Genomic DNA, 24,196 nt, shown 5'->3' with positions numbered 1-24,196 from the left:
GAAGGAAAACTAACCTTTAAAATGCGAAAATCTCTCGTTGAATGTATTCTCGATGATAATGTAGATTTTCAGCAAAATGACTCCAAAAATTTTAACGAACCCTCGAGAAGACTTGATGTGATGTAAGGAATAGTAACAATGAAAGTTATTATATAGCGAATATTGTGGGATTATTTTAACGTTTCTTGGATGTGGGATTAAAATTAGAATTAAGAACAATAATATATTGTTAATATTATAGGTGTAGCTTAACATTTCTTAAATGTGAGATAAAAAAAAATATAAATTATAAAAATCAATTTAATTACTTAGTTAATGTTAAATAGTTTAAGTAAAAGATTTATTTTGTTTTCAAAGGAATGCATTAAAGGAAAATTTTTGTGGAGATTTATAATATAAAATAGGGTCAAATTTTTCAAGATAAAATTTTAGTAGAATGTTTTCAAATAAATTTTAGAGGGGAATTTTCGCTAAAATTTTTGGGGGGAAACTTTGGAGGGAAATTTTCACTCTTTAAGCTATATATTGTCATTCGGAGAGAGTTCATTTGTATCATTTAAAATTTCTATGAATAGTCAATGAAATTTCTCTTTCTGCAGCATCAACATGTAACAACTCTATTCATATTGATCAATATAATAGGAAGTCTTTCCCTATGAATAGAAATTCAAATTTTGTGCTTAGTCATAATCCTAAGGATTATGAGAGCACTATTATAAAAGGGGAGGATGAATAATTTCTAGTAAATAGAGAGTTAAATATTCCACTTAGTCCTAATCCTAAGGATTATGAGAGCTTCGATGATGAAGGGGACGATGAAGAATTTCCTGTAAATAAGGAGTCATATTTTCCACTTAGTCCTAATCCTAAAGGTTATGGGAGCACCAATGATGAAGGGGAGGATGAAGAATTTCATGTAAATATGGAGTCAAATTTTCCACTTAGTCATAATCCTAAGTATTATAAGAGCGCCAGTGACGAAGGGGAGGATGAAGAATTTCCAGTAAACAGAGAGACACATTTTCCACTTAGTCCTAATCCTAAAGGCTATGAGAGCATCGATGATGAAGGGGAGGATGAAGAATTTCCAGTAAACATAGAGTCAAATTTTCCACTTAGTCCTAATCATATGGATTATAAGAGCACCAGTGACGATGGGGAGGATGAAAAATTTCCAGTAAACAGAGAGTCAAATTTTCCACTTAGTCCTATTACTAAGGATTATGTGAGCACCACTAACGAAGGGGAGGATGAATAATTTCCACCAAATGATAATTTTAGAGGAACACATATGATATTGATGGTGACAAATTTCCTAACTATGTTCAAAATGATCATGGTGAGGATAATGTTCCTCCTAATGATGATGAAAATGCTTATAGAGAGGATAATGAAATGATGGAGACGTTTCAAGCAAATATTGTATCTAGGAGTAGGAGTAGACTTTTTCGTATCAATTCAAGATATTCCAGTTATACAAGGGATAGGATAAAATATCTCATGAGAAGAAGTTCCATCAGTGAACTGATTTCAAGTGAATGTTGTCAAAATGATTGCTTGAAACGTATGGATTTCAAGTTTCCAATGGAGAAAAGGAAGATATATTTGTCAATAAATAAAAGCATGAAAAATTCATATTTAGTGGGGTGCATGCAATCTACATTAGCATGTTATTATTATCATATTGGGAATTTATTGCTTTGTAGAAAGGCTTTCAAAATGTTTTTTTCAATTGGCAATCTTTGTCTGTCAAGAATCCAAGGAATATTGGAAAAAAATTCCACATTTTATTCAGAAGTACACCATATGCAAGAGATTAGGCCATTAGAAAATATTTCAATGTCATGGATGCAAGACTTATTTTCAAAGCATGGAGAGTGTATTCCAAATAAATACACAATGCATATTCCAAATAATTTCTCAAGACAGGAAATCTACAACTTATACAAATAATATGCAAAAGGTGCTGAAGGAGATGGCAATTTTATTACATATCCATATTTTACGAAGATATGGAGGAAATAATTAAACATTGTTTGTATTCCTAAGAAGACAAGGATGGGGGTTTGCAATACATGTGTTTCTCTTAAATGTAAAAGGATAAATATCAAGGGGCATAAAGAGGTATACATTCATAACATTATTTTTAAAAATTGGAAAATTATCAACTATAAAATTGTATCTATTAATTGGTTTATTTTATGTTATGTGCATATTCTATTGTCAAAGCACTTAAAGAGCATAGAAATCAACAAACAAGCGGAAAGAAAAAGTTATATAAGCATCGAAAGAAGTGTTATGATAATCCAAACAAATATTTTGGTTTGATAATTGATGGTATGGACCAAAAGAAAACACTTCTACCACATTTTGTTCACACACCAAAACATTTACAAGAGGAAAATTTTATTCAATTTCACTTGGTCGATTGTATGGTCTTTAATGGGAAAATGTGGCCAAGGATTGACTTAACATATCCAAATATTCATAATAATACAAGTCTGAACCATAATTCACGATGTGATTTCTCATTAGTCTGGTAATTTATCTGAAGTTTTGTATCTGCAATTAGACAACACTAGTCGTGAAAATAAAAATCAAATTGTTTTTGGATATCTAAACACTTTTGTTGAATTGAAAATTTTTCAAAAGCTAAAGATTGGTCTCCTTCTCGCTGAGCACACTCATGACCATATTGATAAGATGTTCAGTCATTTTTCAGTAACATTGAGGAAGAAGAATGTTGGGATCTATCCATCATTAATTGGATGTATCAAGAGTTTATACATTCCAAAGCCTTTTTTTCACGTGTTGGAAGGAACTATTGACATGCGAAGGTTTATTTTGGGATCGCATGGTGAGGAGAAATGCATTGAACAACTTAATGAAATTAGCTTCTAACATCAATTTTATATCAAAAAAATGATGGGAAAACACTTATATGGGGCAAGAAGTATTCAACTGCTACAAAATGGGGACCATCATAATGTTTAACATTTTTGAAGTTCATTCAAGATCATCCAATATTTGCATCAAATATATTGTTATTACAATTAATTGTTGAAATCCATAATGCACGAAGGCATAAGAGAGATATAAATTATTCTGAATGCTTCGAAGAAATTAAAAAATCTATTAGAGATACATATGAGTAATTTGATGTTGTTGATTCAGTTTGGTGGGAGTAATTTTTCAATAATCAAAGTGATATCATTTCAAGATCAAGAAATGAAAATATACTTTTGAAGACTCCATTTATTTGTCCACAAAATATGCCAAATGAACACGAGGAAATAAACATTGTTGAACAACAACAATATCAAGGTATTATTAATTCTTCATAGGTAGAGGAAAGATAAATGTATATTGGCTCTAGAAGATTATGTGCACAACGTGAAGCCATGGAAGACCTTTACAGGGGTTCTGTGTAGGACGTTAAGGAGGGTTGCATGATCGCAGTGTTAGCAGATGGAGATCCACATGGCTATCCATTATGGGTTGTCAAGGTTATAAAGGTCATTAAATAAAATTAAGATGTTACAACTATTGAAGTACATTGGTATGTCGCAAATACGCACCCATTCAATGGTGTGTAGAAGCCAAAGATGGTAGCTGATAAACAAATTGGAAGAAAGAGAAAAAGAAAGGGTACAAATATATATTGTCAACGCACATACCTCTTAAAATTGGAGAATGTTGACATACTTGTTTATGAATTCAATTTGACAAAGAGGAAAACTCTTCACTTAAGGACCATAGAGATTATGAAGAGATTTCTACTAGAAGAAAGAATATTAAAGTAGGAGTTTGTTGAACCTAGTCGTAGAGCTACAATACTTTTGAAAACTGAAATGGTGGGCATGCATGTTGACTCAGATAGGACACTAGTTGATGAAAAAGAAGAATATAGGTCATATTCATCTGCATCTAGTCATTCATCTGAAGATGTTGTAGATTATGATGCTGTATCAAAACCTATGAGTTATTTTGAATAATTTCCTAAGAAATTTTGTATAAGTGATGTTTGCATGGCAACTTGAAATAAATATTTTAGCTTCCATGTGATCTTATATGAAGTTATGAGTCATTTCTATGTTTGTTGTATTATATGTTTTAATTATGAAGAATTCATTTCCACAATGCAACAATAACATAGAGAAATAATTTATGTTTCATTTAATCTACCAGTATTTATATTTTGATTAAAAGTAAAAAAATATTAGAAATTAATGTTGAATTTTTAAAATATACAATTATATTTTAATAATATCATTTATTGTTATCATTTGATATACCATAGTTTAAAAAAATTGTTGCAATTTTAATTACCCTTTAAAGGGGGATACTTCATTTTGATGGTTGATTTTTAAGTCTTTGTTGCAATGGGATAAGATGTAAAAATGTTATTCTAAAATCAACACTCTTCGTTTTCAGGGTGCTTTCATCTTTTTATTTGGTTTTTACTGTCATTTTTTAAAATGTTGAAAATTTACCCAAAAAAAAGAGTGTTGATGCAGCATCAACACTTTTCATTTCGGGTTTTTTTCATGTTTTTTTGGGGATTTTTGGATATAGTTCTCATTTTGAGGAAATAGTTCTCGTTTGATTGGAAATTATGCTATTTCTAGCCTGATCCATTGGTAGAGGTATTGGAGCTTGATAATCAAGCACAATAGATTTCCAAATTTCAAATCCAACAACCATTATATAAGTTTGTATCCTTATACTCCATAATGCATAGTTTGTTCTATCAAACAATGGAGCTTTGTTTGTGTAACAGCCCAAAGTAAATATAAAACTAATTTCCTAATTAAAATCAGAATCAACAAATAAGTACATACCAGGTTTTGGGGACGACTCTCCACCCAACCGTAGGCTCAATTGCGCAAAGCTTTGCTACAACTGGCCACCCCCGAGCCCTCAATCAACGTACTATTGCCACTGACTCCTAAATCTTAGTACACCATTCTCCCAAGAGAATGAAAGATAGACTCTCGGAATGATGGAATGCAGGAATGCCTCTCATCTTCCTCACCATCTATTAAATAGAACAACATTGGAAGGGGAACCACATGCACACACTCCATGTGTCTACATGCAACTTTCTTTTGATTTTTAGCTTTCTTGTTTTATTTATTTACTTTTCTTTTGATTTTTAGCTTTTCTTGTTTTATATCCTTCTTTTTGATAGTTTTCTTGTTTTATTTCTATTTATTCTTATTTAGAGTTTTAGTATGGTTATTACTATTTTTATTTTTATTATTTTTATTTATTTTCTTTGTATATATTTTTAATATCATTTATTATTTAACATTTATGATTTATTATTTTTATTATTTATTATTAAGTGATTTATTTATTATTATTTATTATTTCTATTATTAATTATTAATTATTTTTATTATTTATTATTTATTATTATATTATTATTTATTATTTATTATTAAGGGGAGGGATATTACATACTCCCCCCCTTTAAGGAACTTCGTCCCGAAGTTATGTTGAGTTATGTATTATGCATTATTTTTATTATTTATTATTTATTATTTTTATTTACTTCCTGTTGCCAACACCCTCTGTTGAACTAGTATAACCAGCAGGCATCGAAAGTCCCCAACACCCCGGGAAATCTCAAGGAATCTCTGTCCTTTTCCCACTTTCAACACCAGGCTAAACCTGACCCGGTCTATATCCTAGTCCAAGGTTGGCCCCAAGGCTCGCGCCTGACTCAGACCTCATCTGCCCCAAGGCAGGCATCCGGTCCGGTACTCAATGACCCCGGGCATCTCGCAAGGCTGGCCCACTCCCTCCACAACTACTAAGGCGCACAGCCCCAGGCATCAAAGTCCTTTACAACCCTTCCAGACTTCGGCATCCCAATCCAATAATAGGCACCTAGCCTAGAACATCAGGCACTTGGCCTCCTCACGATGGTTTCATAGCTCTTCAAGAGCTATACACAAGACAAAGGAACCACTGGCATATGTAGTGTTGATTGAGTTTTGTCCCCAGCCCATATGGTGTTACTTATTCTCCCTCATGCATATGGGCTCGCACGAGATCATCAAATAAACTGGCCCTCTTGGCCCATTTGTGGAGTCTTGTGAATCATATGCATCCAATGCATTAACCATACCATCATAGTATCATAGGAAATAATCCACATGCCAACTCTTGCATGTCATCATAAGAACGTTCATCTTTGTTAATTGCAACATTATGAATAATAAGGAATTGCATGCTCATGCATGTCATAGATTTGTACGGAACTATCGCATGCTTCAGTTATACCATCAACATAATTATATTAAAGACATATCATTACTTTTCATAAATGAACCACATGTCAATAATCCTCATATTATAGCATCATAATTCCTATGCCACGTTATGCATATCATATCCATCATGAGTATTGAACATTAAATACCTATCATCACTTAGTAAATGAATATGTAAATATATCTTGACATAACATCATAATACCTCTGCATATCGCTACTATTGTATGGATACCTTATCACTATAAGAACCATATGTACATCATTATCTTCCTACCATGATAGCATGAAACATCGCCAATATGTTTTCATCAAGTTGTCAATTACTTTTCAATAATCAGTTCGACTTCTTTCTACTAGGTAGTTGATTATTTACACCAATGGTGTAAACATCTAAGTACATCGTTAAATTTCACATGAGCCTCATCATCTTGAGTCTTAATCTCTTGTCATATATTCTTCCTAGTGATAACATCATTATTTAAATCATCTATCTCAAAATTAAAATCCTTTGATTTTACATCCATTTACCCTTTGGCTTACTGATTCCAATACCGCTATATGCAATTGCATATAAACATTTTTTCATCATGATTTAATTTTATATCATGCTTAATTTACTTGCAAGGATTTGTTAATCCATGTTGACTTGTTTAACAATCAACACTTCATCCACAGAAATATTTTCTGATCTCGTCGAGTTCGTAAAGTTCGTATCTCAATACCACTTGATTGCTTTCTCATAAATTCAGTTTCATCAAGTTGGGCAAAAGACTCTTTCTTATTAAATAGTATCATTATTTTAGATTTTGAAACAGTTGGAAACACTACTACCATCATTGTCCATGAGAAACTTAAATGTGGAAACAACCTCTTTTAACGTTATGGAAAGTCCTACTCATGAAAGAATGAGTCAAGTACAATCTCTATTAATTGACTTTCACTTCTTTTGTCACTATTTACACAATCCTTCTCAAGGTATCCGTCTAAAATTTCTAGCAACATTCCTTCCTATATCTTCCTCGTTTATTATCATTTGGTCATCATGCAACTTCACACCTTCACATTTTTAAAATATGTAGATCATCATTATGACCATTACCAATGGTGTTTCTAGCTCTACTCATTAATACCTTTAAAAGAACTTTCTTCTTTATAGAACATCCCTTCATTTTATCCTATCCGATATTCATAGATATATTTTTCTTTTTCTCCTTATCTTGATTTCCTACTATTCCATGTCTATTGGCTTCAAAAATGGAAGTTTCTTCACTTCATTCTATTTTATTAAATTGACTTGAATTTCTCACCTCCAATCATTGTGGTTTTTCCTCCTCTCCTATAGCACTGATATACCTTGGAAATGTTGTTGCTATTTCCAACTTGGGTAAGACCTGATAAATAAATTCATTAAGATAGCTACCAAGTGTAATCCACTTATCTTTTCCTATTTTTAAGACATCAACATAATAAAATCTCCTTATCATACGTCTTGTTATCCATAATTCATTCATATAGTTAGTCACCTATGAAAAACTCTACAATGTGGCTCTCCCATTGTTATAGACGTTGTTATGCACACAACTTATCTTCTCCAATCATTCTATTTATCATACCTTACAGGTTCCTTAAAATAACCTTCATTATTACCCTGATTTTTCAAGTTCATTAGTTGATTGCCAATATTTTCTTCTTTATGTGCATCATCCTTAGATAGACCTTATAGTGATACCTTTAGAGTACCAAGTCATGATTATACCAACTCTTCCATTATGTTCTAAAATCGGTTGTTTCTTCTTATTGATTTCTTACCCCTGTTGTGATACTTCTTCTCTACGATCCAAGTTGGCCATAATCACATGAACTATCATTAGCAATTTTCCCCTTTCCATTTCTCTTTCGACATCTTTATCCACTAAATGTAATTAAACTTGAATCACGAAACCTCATGTAACATTATACTCAACTTCTGAACTTTAATCCAAATTTATACAATTTGCCACTGAGACTAAAAGATACCCTCCTATGGTTTATATATATACTGCAAAACCCAACTGATTCACTCAAGAATGAAGGGAACTTCAATGGTAGCTTGATGATGTTTAGTAAATGAGCAGATACATGTAATCTAAATGGCAATTGCAATGCAAAATTAAATTTATTAGTAGATCATATTGAGAGAGTTGTGTTCTTGCAATAATATACCCAAGAAATGCCAAGCAATTGCTATCGCTAAAGGAAATGAGAACAGCAATCCAACCCAATTAGTGAATAGTATGATCAACATTCAAGGAATGTTATCTGTATGTTTTTAGATCAAATTTGAAGAGTAAAATAATGAATAGATTGCTAGTGAACCATGATCATCTAAAGAGACTAAGATATCAGAGTTTATCCATTATAAATTGGAACAGATTTCACTATTTTAGAGCACTTTAATTGGTGACAAATTTCAACTTCAATTATCCAAATACTTCAAAAACTATGTTGTAAAATGAACTAGTGGTGAGTGGTTACACCAGCATTAAAAATTTGTTACAAAAAACATGCCAGCAATTAGACATCGTTAATTATGGGTAGATTATCACCATCCAAGATTACATGATTTTTTCCAATGAATCAATGAGTCATAACAAAACTATATACTTTTAATTAGGTGAGTCATTTAGAATACTTAGATTATTGTTGTGATAATTATGCAGCGAATTTTTAACCAGATATGTATTAACCATGCCAAATTTATTCAACAAAGTTTTGAAGATTCTTGATTCATTTCAATTTACTGTTTTGTATATTTTTCCCCTACTGCACGGCATGCAATCAGACCATTGCCAAATTTGAAACTGTGTGATTGATCATGCAAATTATCAATAATTACTAATTTTGTAGTATTAAAACTTAGAGAATTGTCTCAACATAAAATCAAAATTCCAATGAGTAAAGCTTAAAAATATTAGTGGCAGTGTTGTTTTAAGAAGGTACTTGAATTTTGAAAGAAAATTCACCATGACTTTTGAAATTATATGTCACACCAATATTAAGTCTATAGATTCATGACCTTATGTGCTAAGATAAATTGAAATTATGTGCTGTAGAGTGAAATATTTTGAGTATCTGTTTAAGCAATCATAACTTATGTTAGAAGAATTAAATGGACTGCAAAATAAATCGTTAAATAAATTTATTGAATGTATCTTGAGATTTTTATGGCTATTAAATAATTACTCTAAGGAAATTTAAGAAATCAAATAACCAAATAAATATTCCACACCATAAAGAAGAGACACCGCCACCCGACCCAGAACCGGATCGAATGACTGGGAAGGTTATCCCTCCCCAACACAAAATAAAATCATTTTATTAATTATATGGCCTGCCTGCAAGCGCACCTGCGAAGGCAACACCATCCCTCAAATTAAAATACATTTTAGCCATAATAATTTCCCGGATAAGACATAAAATTGTCTGCATAAGACATAAGACATAAGATTGTAAGCTTGCGGCCATGGCTATGCGTGTTCCTGCAAATTCCATTGTTCTTTTCGACAACAATGTCGAGAAATCTGCACACACTATAAGGTTAATAGTACCATTTACATAGTCAATAGTACCATTTTCTCATGCAAGGAATAATAATAGCCCAATCACATAATCTCCACCCACTCAAATAGCCAATTGCATACTTGGTGGCTCTCCAGCTTACAAATGCAAAAGTCGTTGGCATTTGGACCACGGTGTTTAACAACTAGCAACAATCATTGCAGAAGGGCGAGCAATTGTTTTCGTTCATATTAGAAGGAATGCAAATAGATTAGCGGACCTCCTTGCCAATAAAGGGGTGGAAGATAATCTAGCTTTGTGTTAGCTCACACAGAGTTCTCTCTCAATTGTCACCAGGTTCTCTCAATGTCAAACCCTCATCTCTCAAAACAAGATGCTTCAAAAAAAGAAATACCAATTCACTTGTAATCAAGATTTATGACAAGATTATTAGCTTACAACAATGATTCAATGAAGCACGTAAGGATTAATCAATAAAGCAAGTAAAGGAAATGACAATTAGATGAAAATGTTAGAACAATAACTCAAATGCCTTAATAGAAAGTGCTCTTAAAAATCTTCACTTATAATATGTTATGACAAATGGAGCAAGTGAGAATTATGCAAATGAAAGCACAAGTAAATGATCGTAGATGAGATTACTAATTAGGAAATTAAAGATATACTACTTCAATCTAAAACACAAGTGAGATAAAGACGAATTACTCAATGTAATTTAGACCAAATAGCCAATGAGATCAAACAATTAGCAATGAAGTCTAGATTTATTAATGACCAAGTGAAGCAATCCAATAAATTAGATATAAATACAATGAAATGAAAATTAAATTAAAGAGTTAGTCACTTCCGCAAGAAATCCTCCCTTTTAAATAAGGAGATGGGATACAATAGAAATAAATCTGAAACTCACTCAAGAAAATGTATTTTTATTATGAGATTACAAAGGAATAATCAATTAAATAGTAAAAGAGAATTTTCAAATGAACGTTTAAATACCCCTCCTAAAAATATTAATGAGAGAAAATACAAGGACTAATATAAACTTTAAGAAAATGAATTTCCAGCATATATTCCACTGGCAAGGAACGAAAAGAGGAATAACGCATTCCCGCATCGTGATTAGTAAAACTAATAATCCCACTTTGAAGATTAAAAATATGGGGCATAATAACTGAAAAAGTTGAGTAACTCTAAAATTTAATACCAAAATAGCTTCAGCAAAATAATAGTCAAAATTCACTTGTATTTGGGTTCGGTAAATTCAAACTAATCTGACTCGATGACAACTGGACAATCGAGTTAACTCAGCGACAACTCGATTTATTAAATAATAAAGAAAAGTAGACTTCGTCATTTATGACAAAGCTTGATAACCAAAACTGCTAAGTAGACTGATTATATTAATTTTAACCATGAGTGAACTAGGCCATGGTGGGCACATGAAACTATATTCGAAGTAACAATTTAAAACAACATGAGCTTTCTCGAAATTTAACTTCCTTCGCAATTGCATCAATTGAGGGGTGGATCACATAAGGATAGAAAACTTGAAAATTAAATTATTTGACTATCTTTCGAAGGACCCAAAATTTAATAATCCATAACTCCGTTCCCTCTGCGTGGAGGCACCCAAAAAAATTATTGACAGTACCAAAAGTTACCATTAAATAAATCTTATTGCATTTCATTCTTTCACGGAAGAGAATCGAGTATTGTAAATTCGTTTTCATTAAAATTCACATAATATATTAGGAGGAAACTCCCTAAGGTAAAAGGAATAAATTATGGGCTATCACGCGGGGGTTTTAATAATCAAGGAAAGAGGGGCTTTACAAGAATAGAGAAAATCTGGGGTTATGGACAACTACTACTTGCATGCATTCTTTTTTTTTCTATTTAAATTAAATTATTTCACTTCATTAAAAAAAAATATGGATTAATTTAATTAAGGTAAAATAAAAAATTTCTCTTTTAAAACCCACGTTGTGTACAATTACAAAGCTTTCCATGCCTCCATGGGCTCTACTTGAGAATCCCCAACAATTCCCAAGAAATTTGATTATAAATAATTGGGTTATCTCTGGATTAAGAAAATTGGAATAAACAACCAGTAAAGATGCAGGTGACAACAAGAAGGAGCCCGGATATGAAAATATGTACATGATAAGATTAGTTGTGGAGATTACTCATAGGAATGACTTTAAAAATGAACACCATCAAAATATAACTATGCAGTAAGTATGCACTGAATAAAAATTTACGTGTATAGCGAGGGTTTGTAGAAAAAATATGTGGCCTCCTCGAAGTAACCATCCTGTAACTTCAAAACAAGTCAAGTTAAAAATTCCAACAAAATAATTTTTTTTTCTAAGATGCTCATAGGCCCTAAGGGTTGAACCTCGCTCTGATACCATATGTAACAGCCCAAAGTAAATATAAAATTAATTTCCTAATTAAAATCAGAATCAACAAATAAGTACATACCAGGTTTTGGGGACGACTCTCCACCCAACCGTAGGCTCAATTGCGCAAAGCTTTGCTACAACTGGCCACCCTCGAGCCCTCAATTAACGTACTACTGCCAGTGACTCCTAAATCTTAGTACACCATTCTCCCAAGAGAATGAAAGATAGACTCTCGGAATGATGGAATGCAGGAATGTCTCTCATCTTCCTCACCATCTATTAAATAGAACAACATTGGAAGGGGAACCACATGCACACACTCCATGTGTCTACATGCAACTTTCTTTTGATTTTTAGCTTTCTTGTTTTATTTCTTTACTTTTCTTTTGATTTTTAGCTTTTCTTGTTTTATATCCTTCTTTTTGATAGTTTTCTTGTTTTATTTCTATTTATTCTTATTTAGAGTTTTAGTATGGTTATTACTATTTTTATTTTTATTATTTTTATTTATTTTCTTTGTATGTATTTTTAATATCATTTATTATTTAACATTTATTATTTATTATTTTTATTATTTATTATTAAGTGATTTATTTATTATTATTTATTATTTCTATTATTAATTATTAATTATTTTTATTATTTATTATTTATTATTATTTATTATTTATTATTCTTATTATTTATTATTTATTATTAAGGGGAGAGATATTACAGTTTGTGGAGAAATCTCCTTGACTAGTCATGTGTGCTCCTAAGATATACCTTCTAGTGGTTATATAAGTTAATATCAATTGATGAGAACACACTTATATGATGGGGGTGGGGGGGGGGACAATCGATATAAAACAATTTTTACTTATCTAAACACTCACCAACCATAATAAAACAATAACATATGTGATCTAACAACTATAAGATGTGAAACACAAGATTTTCACGGAATCTCTTTCGAGAGAAAACCACAAAAAAAATCTTTATAATTCTTTATAGGCACCAACCTACTATTAGAAGTATTTGCAGGCACCAATCTTCATTGATACAAACCTTGGTAGGCATTGGCATACTCTTTCTTAGACACCAATCCCCACCACTAAAGAACCAACTTAGTAAGAGACACCGATCATTTTGTTCGTGTGACACAAATATGCATATAGATCCTTAAAAATGATATGTTCACCACTCACCAGATTGGCATATAGCTTCATCATACCTGCTCACCAAATCTTCACTCCTTCAATGATAGTCAATCATCGCTCCATGAATGACATTTAATTACTAACTTCTCCAAATATTTCATTTTTCACTCTTAGCATTTTCCTTTCAATACTTTCTCTTTTATTATCATAACCCTTCATAAAGAGGTGTTGATTTGAAAAAACACAACAATCATTAATTAAATAATTAATTACCTGTTTATTTCACTTTTCCAAATACCATGGACTTCCAAAACCATGGGTTTGAAACCACCAATTCACTTTTTGACTCCTTTCTGTAAATTCATTTTTTTAATACACCTTTTTCACATAAATACATTTTTTTATTTGAATTCACCTTTTTCACGTGCATCTCCTTATATATATACACACACACACACAATTCCTTTGAAATGAATGCCAACAATTTGTTCAACAAAATATTGGAGCAATTAACTTGCAAAGCCATTTAATAGCAAGTCTTAGTTTGGATAATTGGGGTCTGGAAACTTTTGGGACCATTTTGAGGCATTAGACAATGTTTTTTGGGGGTTTCAATATCCATAAATTTCACATATGTAGTTTTTATTGATTTACACATTGATATATTTCCAATGGTATGAAAATTGTCTCAATTAGAGCTTCTATACAAAAGGTATGCCTCTCAAAAGTTTGACCTACCTCGTTGACCACCATGGAACATGTGGATGCCACATCATCCCATGTTACTCATCCATGTGGGGATAACCAAGTGAGGGCTTTAAAGAAGATTCTAGAAGGTATACAACCTTATCATATCGGGGGTTGAGGAAGGCAAACCTCTAACCCAAGATGGCTATCGATATTGAAAATAGAAATTAACTCAGACAAATAGATAAAGCACACATAAAAACCAGACACAAAATATTGGCGGAAAAAGGCTGAAGCCTCATGCTTCTCTCTCACATTTTCATTCATTTTAAAATAATTGAATATAGTGTTACAAATAAATAGATGAGAGATAGTGTTCTCAAGATAGTGCGTGCTATCTTAGACACTTTTGGTTGAGATAATTTCTCCTTTGGTTGAGATAATTTCTCACCAAACACACACCAATATAGGAGTTACCTAAACTAACTCCTATCTTAGAGGAACAACCCAAGAGTTAGGCACAAATTCCTAACTTAGAATATTTAATTAATTTATTTATTTTGGATTTATTATTGTTTTATGAGAGAGGCTAACATTCCCCCCTTCAATGATAAATCCAAAATAAGAACGAGGAACCATCTTCCAAGTTCTCATGTTGATCCTCAAAAACATTGTCTGAAAAAAACCGCCAAATCTGGATGCTGAAGAAACTGCAATATGAAGAGAGTGAGTCAGCTGCATGACTGATTCATCTCAAAAGGACACTTGACAACTCCATCATGTGCCAAGCCGCAAAAGGATCCAACTGTCCTTTGCTTGAAAACAGCATCCGGTGTCCACTGACACAATTTGATGAACGCCCACTGGCGTATTTGCTGATGATGATCGCCCACTGGCTGAAGATGTCGAAAAACAACTCAATGTTGCTTTTGCTATGATGAAAGCTGCTCACTGCTGCTTTGGCTGTCGATCGCCCACTAGCGAATTTGCTGATGCTCACTGCTGATGACAAATGCCCACTGGCTGATGAAGATGCCCACTGGCTGCTTCGCTGATGTTGTCGAGACTTTCAGCCTGACAACCACTCGTCAATTTCATTGACATTTTCCCCCGTTTGTCAGCTGAAAGGAGAGAAAATATTCTCCAAAATATATCTGAACTCCCCCCCTTCAGGTGTAGCAATGTTTCACTGTTGTACTCCCTCGTTCAATTGCATGAGAGTACCATCATCGGTTCACTGCTGGCTGTACTATGTGTGATTGTAATCGGTTGTAGAACTGAGATAACCATTTGACTGTGGATGACCATTCCCAAGGATCGATCCATTCATAATGTATCTTCAATCTCGCTAATTTTTGTTGGTTGCGACATTTTTCTGAGGAATGATTGGGTTTGCCACAATGGCAACAAGGATGGAGATCAAAACACTGATCTTCCATATGACCGGTTCTTTGACAATGAGAACATTTTGGTTGGACATCAACTTCAGGTTGCGTGCAATTCTGTTTGTCTACAACTTTCTCAGAACCTACTGAGGTGAGTGGTTCAAGAAATCCTGCACTCACGAATTGAATTGGCTTGGAATAATCTGGGATATGTAAGTTGGTGTCATCAGTGACATATCCTAAGCCTCGACGATTCTTGTTATTTTGAATTTCCTCCCAGGGCTTGATGATGGGTTTGGAAGAAATTTGAATTTGATCATGAAAAACTTCGACACTTGAAGTTGTTTGGATGAGTGATTTGGAATCAACATCTTTATCTTCATCTGTATGGGTGAATGACTTGGAAGAAGCACTCTTTTGTTGCAGCTCATCTCTTTGTAGTTGCGACTCTAGTTGAAGAAACTCAATGGTTTCATGTGTTTGTTGTAGATGCCGTGAAAGATCAGCAAGAGTTTCTTTGCTGATGTGCACCATGTCTTCATCACTGGAGATGATCAAACTGTGAAGAATGTTTAACAACTGAATATGTTGCGCCATCTGAACTTGCTCACTTGAAGTCAGGCTCTCTTGTCGTAGATGTCGTGCTTTGAACTGTTTCACTTGATTTTGTTACTTGAATGACAGGCTCGCTTGCTATGGGACTTGAATGGCACGCTTGCTTGATTTGGTGCTTATTGCACTTGCTGGGAACACTTGCTAGATTTTTAGAACTTTCTTACTTAGACTCTGAAATTCACGCTCGCTTGATGACGATCACGTTTGTGTGAACGCTCACTTGCCTTACTTGATGACTTCACGCTCACTTGAATGAATAGCCACGCTCGCTTGATGTTGATCTCAACTTGCTTGATTGATGTTAGAGTTGAACTTGTTTGGTTGCTTTGATGGTTGCTGCAATGAACTTCACTCTGGCTCGCTTGAAGGTTTGAACTTTGTACTGTTTTGACGCAAATTGCTTGAATGAATACTCACGCTCGCTTGCAGGAGATGTGAACTTGTTGCTTGTGTGATTTAGAGTTAAAAATTGTGCATTCACTTGATTCTGCTTAAAGGAAGGGTGTCGAACACTATCGACAATGCACCCAAAAAAGTTTACAATGATTTTAATGACTCACTACAATGAATTCAGTTTGACTCAATTCAAGACTTGGGTGTTGGTTTCAACCGAGAATGCACCCTTACAATTCAATGTGATTTGATTTTGGTTACAAATTCAACAATGTTGATGTAGACTGTGCTCTGAAATGTTGAAGTTTACATATTCATTAACTTGATTGTAGTGATGTAGACATTGCTTTGAAATGCTGGAGTTTGCGGATTCATGAACTTGATTGTTTTGAGTGAATTTGTTTGTTGAGGTAGAATGTCAATGTTGAAAACTTTGATTATTTGTTGTAGTGACGCAAATGCATGTGTTGAGCTTAATTATCCTTCCTTGAAGCTATTTTGTTGCAAGTGTTGTGCTTGCTTGCATTGAACTTTATGTGTGTTAAATGAGATCATTTATGTGTCAAAACTAGACACAAATCAAAAAGAAACAACATGAAGTATGCACCATCATCAACACACTCTTCGTGTACCTAAGATCCCCTTATTCAATTTCGGGCGGATCTAGGACACAAACACCACAAAAAATGATATCTTTATTAATCATTGAGTACATCTGAAGCAATGATAATGCCAAGCTGACAACCCTTTGAAACAACTCGCCTTCAAAATCTGAATGGATAGTGACACGATCCCTCTCAAAGTAAAACAATACTTTGAATTACAACAACTTTCCCTTATCACTCCAAATACAAAATAATACACTTATATCTCCACAAAATATTCTTCAAATTTACAAAATGTAATGCACCTTATCACTCCAAATACAAATAGAAACACTCCTTATTTCTTCAATTTCAAAGAGCGAAATACCAACCTTTCAACTCACAATCTCACCACTTTCATGCATATAAAAATGCATCTCCAATTTCATGTCAAGTAAATCCACTCTCACTCATTTACCTTTCTTCCATTAAAAAACAATTTTATGGATTTTATAAAATCACTTTATGAAAGGTGAATTCACGTTCACACTTTTAAGTTTAATGAGTGTAAAATGATAACTTTAATAAAATATTTGATCAGCTGTCAGATTTCGGAATCTCGAAGCTCATCGCCCTGGATTTCTCACACGCCTCCACGGAGATCAAGGGGACGACGGGCTATCTCGACCCGGAGTATTTCACGCGCGGCAAGCTGACCGAGGCCAGCGACGTCTACAGCTTCGGAATCGTTCTGCTGCAGCTGATTTCCGGCCAGAAGGCAGTCGTCAACACGCCCTCCGGCGGGGCCGAGTCGGTTGTTTACTTGACGCATATGTTCATGAGAGGCGGAGACCCGGACGTGAAGAAGATCGTGGATCCCAGGATCGTAGAGGCTGTCGATGCTCGTGATTTGGAGTCCATCAAAACGGTGCTAGATATAGCCTATCGCTGCGTTCAGCCTTTCAGAGACGATAGGCCTCCCATGGCAGAAGTTCTCAATGTAGTCAAGGAGACCTGGAACAATCGCAGAGATGAGGTGTCCGATATTGTCACAGGTTAGCAAGGAGAGTAGAAGCAAAATTTTATCATTTTACACTCGTGATCATCTCAAGTTGGCTCAAGATTTGGTGGTTCACAAGAACAAAAGGCGTGGACTGATTCCTCTTTACGCAGATCTTCTACGATATTTATTTCGCAGCCTGGACATTCTTCAATGATTACTAGTCTCGGTCTTCCAAAACAGGAAACGTTCCTCCCGCAACGAATTTTGCTTCAATTTCAGGTTAGATCCAGCAATAAATCTAACATTTGACACGATGATTTCACATATTAAAATGGAAATGAAACCGAAGCAGCATCACAGAGAAATAAATACGTCCACACTGGATATGATTTCAATACAGACTAATTTTGACAGAGAATAAAGAAGCAATAATTTGCTAGACGTTGCACCATAACGTATTTCACAGTGAAACACTTAACACGCTGGATTGAATGGCAATACCACGATATCGAGAATTGGCACGACATCCGCCTTCATTGTTGGACATGTTGTAGTCTTCAATGGCGGTTTCCGTTCTCAACACATCAGCTCGATCTCAAAAATGAAATTATGACCTCTGCAATGGACCCAACAAACCAAATCTCTCATTCCATTTGAATCATAAGTGAAATAGCTCAGTGGCCTTCCATCGCGAAAGCCCAAATTGCCCAGGATTCTCTCCTTAACGGCTCCGCCTTTGACTGATTATGGTTGTGGATCTGTTCATGCACACAGACCAAAGCCTATCTCCATATTATTCCATTGCCAATTCTATCTCATCAATATTACTACCATAGTGAGGGCGTGTAACCCCAGGCGTGCCGGTGAAGATCGTTAATCAATCAAAATTAGGCAGTGATCAATGTTCTGCCTGCTAATTGAATCCTTAATAAGAGTCCAATAACGCAGACTCCCACTCACTCATAACTGTATTACAAAGTCAACAAAACTCTCGCTTCGATACCACATATTGAAAATAGAAATTAACTCAAACAAATAGATAAAGCACACATAAAAACCAGACACAAAATATTGGCGGAAAAAGGCTGAAGCCTCATTCTTCTCTCTCACATTTTCATTCATTTTAAAATAATTGAATATAGTGTTACAAATAAATAGATGAGAGATAGTGTTCTCAAGATAGTGCGTGCTATCTTAGACACTTTTGGTTGAGATAATTTCTCCTTTGGTTGAGATAATTTCTCACCAGACACACACCAATATAGGAGTTACCTAAACTAACTCCTATCTTAGAGGAACAACCCAAGAGTTAGGCACAAATTCCTAACTTAGAATATTTAATTAATTTATTTATTTTGGATTTATTATTGTTTTATGAGAGAGGCTAACATTCCCCCCTTCAATGATAAATCCAAAATAAGAACGAGGAACCATCTTCCAAGTTCTCATGTTGATCCTCAAAAACATTGTCTGAAAAAAACCGCCAAATCTGGATGCTGAAGAAACTGCAATATGAAGAGAGTGAGTCAGCTGCATGACTGATTCATCTCAAAAGGACACTTGACAACTCCATCATGTGCCAAGCCACAAAAGGATCCAACTGTCCTTTGCTTGAAAACAGCATCGGTGTCCACTGACACAATTTGATGAACGCCCACTGGCGTATTTGCTGATGATGATCGCCCACTGGCTGAAGATGTCGAAAAACAACTCAATGTTGCTTTTGCTATGATGAAAGCTGCTCACTGCTGCTTTGGCTGTCGATCGCCCACTAGCGAATTTGTTGATGCTCACTGCTGATGACAAATGCCCACTGGCTGATGAAGATGCCCACTGGCTGCTTCGCTGATGTTGTCGAGACTTTCCGCTTGACAACCACTTGTCAATTTCATTGACATTTTCCCCCGTTTGTCAGCTGAAAGGAGAGAAAATATTCTCCAAAATATATCTGAACTCCCCCCCTTCAGGTGTAGGAGTGTTTCACTGTTGTACTCCCTCGTTCAATTGCATGAGAGTACCATCATCGGTTCACTGCTGGCTGTACTATGTGTGATGCCCCACCTTTGATGACAAATATGACAATGAAATTTAAAGTCTTTATCGACATAGTCACCTTTATTGGATTATCCTCATCATGCTAATTTTGATGGTATGTGGCATGTCTTAAGGGTCCTCACAGTTTGAGAGATATTCTTGTTCAAATATGAAGCCCTCTTATTGGAGTCAACATCCCCATGAGCTAGATGATGTGGTCGTTTATTATTAGATGACAACTCGTGAGGTAAAAAGGGACTTCTCATTAAAAGTCAAATTAAATATTTTTTGGCTTAATTATTTCATTAAGGACAGTAAAATTTAAATTAATATCAAATGTTAAGGTCGACATCATTTTGTTTGGGGCTTCTAGCTCCAACAAAATTAAAATTTCAATTTTATCTTCCCTCCATAAGAATCCAACCTACCTCTTCAAAAGTGTTGACACCTAATCATTGGGATTGGGTTAATAAATGTAAATAATTTAAATAGTAAATAATGGAGAATAAGAATATGAAGAGACATTGGGAGGTGAAGCCCAAGAATCTCTCCCTCCTTGTATATATCCATGAGAAATCTTAATGAATAAACACAATTTCATTTGAGGAGTTACCTCCTAGCCTGATATGGTATCATAGCTAGTTCCATTTTTTTAGCTTTCCTGCCTTTGTAACTCCCTCTCGTTCTGCCTATTTTGCATCACTGACACCTTCTCCGCATCTTGCGTCGCCCTGGTGATTTCTCTGTATTATCCCTACAAGATTATGTGCGAGTGGTTGAAGCGCAATGGGAGTGTTGAAGGGTCGATTTTCTACAATGAGGCATTACTTTTCCTCCTGTAAAGACTAGAGCACGTTGTTGCAGAATGTTGTGATGCCCGGAGGTGCAATGGCATGAGTGGCATAGCAAAGTGGTGTGACTGTGTGCGGAAGTGTGGCATAGCTGTTGAGATTTGGGATATGTTATATGTCGATTTTATTTTTATTACTATGAACCAGTAACTGACATACCAAGTTTTTTTGTGGCATCCATACCATCGCTCCTCATGGCTCCCTACTGCATTGAATTTTGATACAAACTCACTCCAATACCATCACTCTCGGTCATACCACTCATCGAATCCACCATACGTGTTTTTAATACCTGTGGTTTTAATATATAATAACAATGTCGACTCTTGGTTTTACCATGACTTCTCTGCACAGTTAACACCACCTTGGAGGTTCCACCGCCTCCTCCCTCCAGTTATATTTCTTCGCCCCTCTGTTGCCTCCATATCAAAAGGTAATAGAGCTCGTGCCTAACACTCCTAGTTGACTATGCCTCCTAGTCATACACCCGCAACATTCATACCATACATTTTCTACACCTCCCAGTCCCGGGCCCAAACCTTGTCTACGCATACGTTCTCATAGGTCCTAGGCTCGAACCCTGTATGTTGCATAAAATATATAACGTGGCCCCTCCACAATGTCACCCCTTCTCCACTTGCCATACCATTGGTTTCTCCCTCCCGCTCCTATACCACAATCACCATACGTATACCAAACTATCCATCCACCTGTCCAGTTAATACCTCCCTTACATAACCCCTTCCCCATATAACACCTCCCCCGGTAATATCCCAAAGTTTGCCACCATAAGTGAATTTCTTTTTAAGTACACATATTTTTAAATGAATTCATTAATCTCTATAGTTGGATTAGTTTTCTCTGGGAAAGAGAACTATCAAAAATGGTCACAGAAGATAAAAAAACACTCTCATTTTCAATGAGTTGTGGAAAGGAGTTTGTGTAGGAGAAGGAGATAATGAACCAACAAAACCCATCTCAGATAAGGAGATTGTCATTTGGGAAAACAAGAACAGCAAGGTCTATGCCTTGATTATAGCATTTGTAAATGAAGAGGTGAGTCACCATATTTCACCATTTACAAATTATTTTGAAGCCTTACAGAAGTTGAAGGAACTCTATGACTCACACTTTGAACTAGAAGTTGTCCAATTGATGATTAAATTGTTCAATCTTGAATTAAAAAATGACAATCCTCTTTCTTTAGCATCAAAAGTAAGATCTATTATGCATGATATCAAAACCACTGATGTTCAACTATACATTCCTCTCATATATTTTATCAATCTATAACCTACTTATTCAAATTATCTTGAGTCATTGCAAGCGAGTTGAAACCTCAAGGAGATTACCTTTGACTCCCTTGTGAATAAGTTTTCTAAGAGAGAGAAGTATTTTGCAAAGAAGATATCTCCTCAGTCTTCTGAAGAAGCTATGTGTCTTGCACATAGAGAGAAGGATCATGCTCAAGATTCTTCTAGAGGAAGAGGTGGTCGAAGAGGAAGAGGAAGAGGAAGAATAAATTTCAGAGGCAGGGAGGGCAGACACTCTTAAGGAGAAAAAATTGATCTTCATTGCATACGTTTCAATAGAGATGGACATGATCCATCTACATGTAAGTTGCCTTGGGACACAATTGAGTAGGAAATAAATCAAGCCAAAGGTAAAACCAATGATAAAGAAAAAGGTAAAGCACCTAAATCTGCTCACTATGTTGTGGTACATTGTAATATTGGAGTAACTGAAGACTTGTTCAATGCTTCACTTGCTTCTTGGAAAAATGATTGTTTCCTTGATTCAAGGGAAACTTGCCACATGAATTTTAGAAGATATTTGTTTGAAGAATTTACTGACAATGTTGATGGAGCAGTATACTTTGCAGAAAAATCAAAAATCAATCCATCAGGGCTTGGCATAATCAGGCTCAAATTGCCTGGTCTTCCAGACTTTCTTCTACATGATATTTTATATCTCCCAAAGCTGAGAAGAAACTTGTTGTCCTTGGTCCACATCCACCAGAAAGGACACTCCATTCATATGCTTTATGTCAAGGTTGAGGTTAGAAGATCATCAGATCACTCACTTGTCATGAAGGGGATAGAAGAAGAAAGACTTCTGAAGCTGCATGGTACCTATGCTTGTGCACAAAAATTTTCATACAGTTCTCATTATGATGAAGGTACATTTCCATCAAGTCTTTTATGGCATGCTAGATTTTGTCACCTGAACTATGACAACCTTCGCTTTTTGAAGAAAAATGGTGCTACTGGTTTGCCTACAATTCCTAGGAAACTTAAGCAATGTGATGCGTGTATTCTAGGAAAGCATAGAAAACGAACTTTTCATGATTCACATTCCAGAGCACATAGAAAAATTGAACTCATTCACTCATATTTATGTGGTCCAATGCATGTTCCTTCTGCAAATGGAAATAAATATATGATGACATTTATTGATGACTACACTAGAATGTGTTGGGTTTATTTATTGAAGAAAAAATATGATGTTTTTCAAACATTCAAGAACTTTCATACATGGATTGAAGATGATGCACAATCTCATATTGGATCTATTCCCACCGATAATGGAAAATAATACACTTCAAATGAATTTGAAAACTATCTTCGCCAGCATGGGATCAAACATCAAACAATTGTGCCTTATAATCCCCAACAAAACGGAGTAGCTGAAAGAATGAACAGGACAATCTTAAATATGGTACGTTCCATGATGTTTTTCAAGAATGTTAAATTCATGTTTTGGGCTGATGCAGTTCTATGTGTTGTGTATGTAAATAATAGATGTCCATCTAATGCTATTAGAAACGAGACTCCTTATGAAATGTGGTATGGCCACATTCTTTTGGTAAAGCATCTCAATGTCTTTGGTTCCACCTTTTATGCCTTGATACCAAAGGAACAAAGAAAAAAACTTGGTGCAAGGAGTCGTAAGTGTATCTTCTTAGGGTATTCAAATACCTCCAAAGAATATCGTCTCTATGATGAAGTTAATAAGAAATTTGTTGTATCTAGAGATGTAATCTTTCTTGAATCTTCCAAAAATGACAATGTTGTTGAGCAACAGCTTGATCGCTTAGATAGATTTAGACATGCAAAATCGTTTCAAGAATTTGATAATTGAATTCCACATCTTGAAGGGGGATTCCTATGCTGGATCAATATGTGGAATCTTCTTCTGAAGCACTCTCTCCCCCACATGAAGCTCCAACCACTTATGATACTTTGAGTGATGTGATTG

General features: G+C 34.7%; 1 protein-coding gene across 1 annotated transcript in view; it reads left to right on the top strand.

Annotated features, from left to right (window-relative positions):
* LOC149221087 (putative serine/threonine-protein kinase At1g01540) overlaps positions 1-18,110 on the top strand; it is a 46,843-nt gene extending 28,733 nt beyond the window's left edge. The window contains exon 2 of the mRNA XM_089387318.1: positions 17,652-18,110. Coding sequence (XP_089243444.1) covers positions 17,652-18,110 — 459 coding nt within the window. The remainder of the gene's footprint in view (positions 1-17,651) is intronic.
* Positions 18,111-24,196: the final 6,086 nt, after the last annotated feature.

Source organism: Pinus tabuliformis, chromosome Q (assembly GCF_031772625.1).
Source record: "Pinus tabuliformis cultivar Carrire ecotype Pingquan chromosome Q, CPIR1, whole genome shotgun sequence".
Taxonomy (NCBI): Eukaryota; Viridiplantae; Streptophyta; class Pinopsida; order Pinales; family Pinaceae; genus Pinus; species Pinus tabuliformis.
The sequence above is the reverse complement of the archived record's forward strand: the minus strand, read 5'-3'. Positions and strand labels throughout refer to the sequence as shown.